This window comes from Phragmites australis, chromosome 3, assembly GCF_958298935.1.
Source record: "Phragmites australis chromosome 3, lpPhrAust1.1, whole genome shotgun sequence".
In the NCBI taxonomy this organism is placed as follows: domain Eukaryota; kingdom Viridiplantae; phylum Streptophyta; class Magnoliopsida; order Poales; family Poaceae; genus Phragmites; species Phragmites australis.
The window spans coordinates 16,014,428-16,017,442 of record NC_084923.1 but is presented as its reverse complement, the minus strand read 5'-3'; the positions used below and the strand labels follow the sequence as shown (position 1 = coordinate 16,017,442).

The following is a 3,015-nucleotide window of genomic DNA, read 5'->3' as shown; positions in this document are numbered from 1 at the left end:
CACCAGCAACACCATTTTCTCTCTTATTTCCTCCTCTCATTCTTGTTTCAAAGTTCGTGAGAATTAGCGATAATTTGGTAAAATTAGTTTGAATTGTTGCAAAAAAATCCGAGCAATTCCAAAATCATCATCCTGCTGACTTGCTATCTTGAAGTTGAAGAAATCTTGGTGATTTTTTTTTGCATCGTTGTTGAGTCTTATTTTATTATTAGTTTTATTACTTGATTATTTCTAACTCTGAATATTTGCAATTTTTGTAGTGTCATTCGACATTGATCATGGATGCCGGTGATCATGATACATCCATAGATCATGATTTTTTTTCTCCAAGGACTCACAGGGGACTACGGCCCCTTTGATACCAGTGCTGCAGGTGATGATGGACCCGACGGTGAACCTCCGGTTGGTTCACATCCAGATCCAGGTGATGCAGCAGCAGTTCCATCGTCAGGCTCTACAAGTGCGCACACATTAGCAAGCAGCGGGTCTAAAAGATCAAGAGCCGGTACTTCTGAAGTTTGGCAAGACTTTGAAAGGATCTACAAAGAGGAAGATGGGGTAAGTGTCAGGTATGCTAGATGTTATATTTGTAAAAATGAATTATCTGCAAAGCCCTCGGGTGGAACGGGGCACTTGAAGAGGCACGCCATAAGTTGCAAGCGAAAGAGTGGAGCAGCCATGAAGCAGACGGTGTTGCAGTACAACCCCGACGGCTCTGTTCATCATTGGGAGTACGACTCTGCTAATGCTCGAAAAGAGCTATGTCGCTTCATTGCAAGAGCGGATCTACCACTCAATATCGGTGAGTCTGCTGCATTTGAAGATTACATTAAGCAAGCTCATAATCCTAGGTTCACGCATGTTTCTAGACAGACAACTAGTAGGGATATGGTAAAATACTATAATGTGTGTCGTAGCAAGCTTAAAGAAATGTTGCAAACATGTACATTTTCAGTTGCTTTGACCTCGGACAAATGGGCAGGTAGGGCTAGAGAGGATTATCTTAGTGTGGTTGCTCATTTTGTTAATAATAATTGGGAATTAGAAAAGAGAATAATAGGTTTTCGTTTGATTGACAACGCGCATACCGGTGAAAATATTGCTGAAAAAATATCTCAAGTAGTTGCAGACTTTGGCCTCATGAATAAAATATTTTCTATCACTTTAGATAATGCCGGTGCAAATTCTAGAGCAATGGATATTCTTACTCCGTTGTTTAGTACTTATGCTGAATCTTTCTGGTTACATCAACGTTGTGCTTGTCATATTATCAATCTTATAGTAAAATCCGGTTTGAAGAGGTTGTCGCGATACTTAGAAGATTTTCGTACTGCAATATCTTTTGTGAACTCCTCTAACCAACGAATTGCAGCATATAAACAGTATTGTGTTACAATGGGTGTGCGTCCACGTAAGTTTACTTTGGACATGCCGGTGAGATGGAACTCTACTTTATTGATGCTTAAAAAAATTATATACCATATAAGAGCACATTTGGTGTGTTTATTCATACACATTACCATCAACATGGGGTCAAACTTTACTCACGGAAGCGCATTGGTATGTTGCTGAAAGGATACTGGAGTTTCTTGAATTTTTTTATGATTCAACTATGAGTTTATCAGGAGATTATTATCCAACATCTTATTTAGTAGTGCATAATATTGTTGAAATTGCTACTCATTAAAACAACTATGAAAATGACAATCTTCTAAGAGATTGTGTAGTTCCTATGAAATCTAAATTCTTAAAGTATTGGAAAGAAATTCCTTTGTTATACGCTTTTGCCTTTATTTTAGATCCTAGAGCTAAAATTGCAGCTTTCTGTAGAGTTCTCGCAATTCTAGGTGATGCTCTTGGCCATGATTATTCTAATTATTATACTAATATTCATTCTAAGTTATTCGAAATTTATAGTAAATATGAAACAAAGTATGGCGGAGTTCACCTGCAACGACCTCCACTAGCACCCACAACAAGTAAGAAGACGACAACGTGGGGGAAAATATTTGGTGCAGGTTCTTCATCAAGAAGTTCAGACTCTTCGTCACGATCGTCTACGGGCACCGGAATTCCAACATCCGGAGGGGAGCTAACTACCTTCATCGACAGTGACGTTATCAGCCACGAACAAGAAAACTTCAACATACTGCAATGGTGACATGAGCACAAGACGAATTATCCAGTGCTTTCACTGTTAGCGCGAGATTTGTTAACGGTTCCTGTATCTACAGTTTCTTCTGAGGCTGCCTTCAGTCTTACAGGAAGGATAATCGAAGAGAGAAGAACAAATCTGTCAAGTGAGATGGTTGAAATACTCACCATAGTAAAGGATTGGGAACAAGCTGAAGCACGAATGCAACACACTGCAGAAAATACTGAGCTTGAAGAATCATTCCAAAATTTGTATCTAGATGCTGATGAGAACGTGTAATTTCAAATTTTCTGAGCTAGGTTGTACTCTTTTTTCCTTTGCTAGAAAGGTTTTTAATGAGACAACCTATCAATAAAGCTCATTTTTAGAATTAATCATGTGCCCCTATTATTTCTAAGTTTTTTTTTATTTTATTCATGTTTTTTGTTTATTTTTTTAAAATACCCCCCGCGGCCCCACCCTCACCTACCTCTCCTCTCATCGTGGCCTATAAATACCATATACTCCATCTCAAACTCCATGTATTCTCATTGCCCACCCTGCCCACCCATCTCTCTTTTCCTATTTGCTAGCCAAGTAGCAAGTAGTCACTTCACATCAAGAAACCAATTCCATATTTCAATTCATGGATCAAGACGCCGAGAACTCGCGTGCATGGTCATGGGTGTGGCAACATTTTGAAAAGGTCTTCAGAGAAATTAACGGGGAACAGGTAAGATTTGCTAAGTGTAATATATGCAGCATAGAAATAGGTGCCAGATCTCCAAATGGAACGGGACACTTGAGGAAGCATATTAAAAATTGCAAGCAAAATTCTGGGGTTTCTAATGAAACCATGTAATTTTCGGAGCATAATCATA

The 3,015-nt window shown here is 38.8% G+C and overlaps 1 protein-coding gene across 1 annotated transcript; it reads left to right on the top strand.

Moving 5' to 3' along the window:
• Positions 1-200: 200 nt before the first annotated feature.
• On the top strand, positions 201-2,504 carry LOC133911021 (uncharacterized). Its single transcript, XM_062353249.1, has 3 exons — positions 201-802; positions 2,019-2,157; positions 2,235-2,504. The coding sequence occupies exons 1-3, from the start codon at positions 313-315 to the stop codon at positions 2,242-2,244; spliced, it is 639 nt and encodes a 212-aa protein (XP_062209233.1). The 5' UTR covers positions 201-312; the 3' UTR covers positions 2,245-2,504.
• Positions 2,505-3,015: the final 511 nt, after the last annotated feature.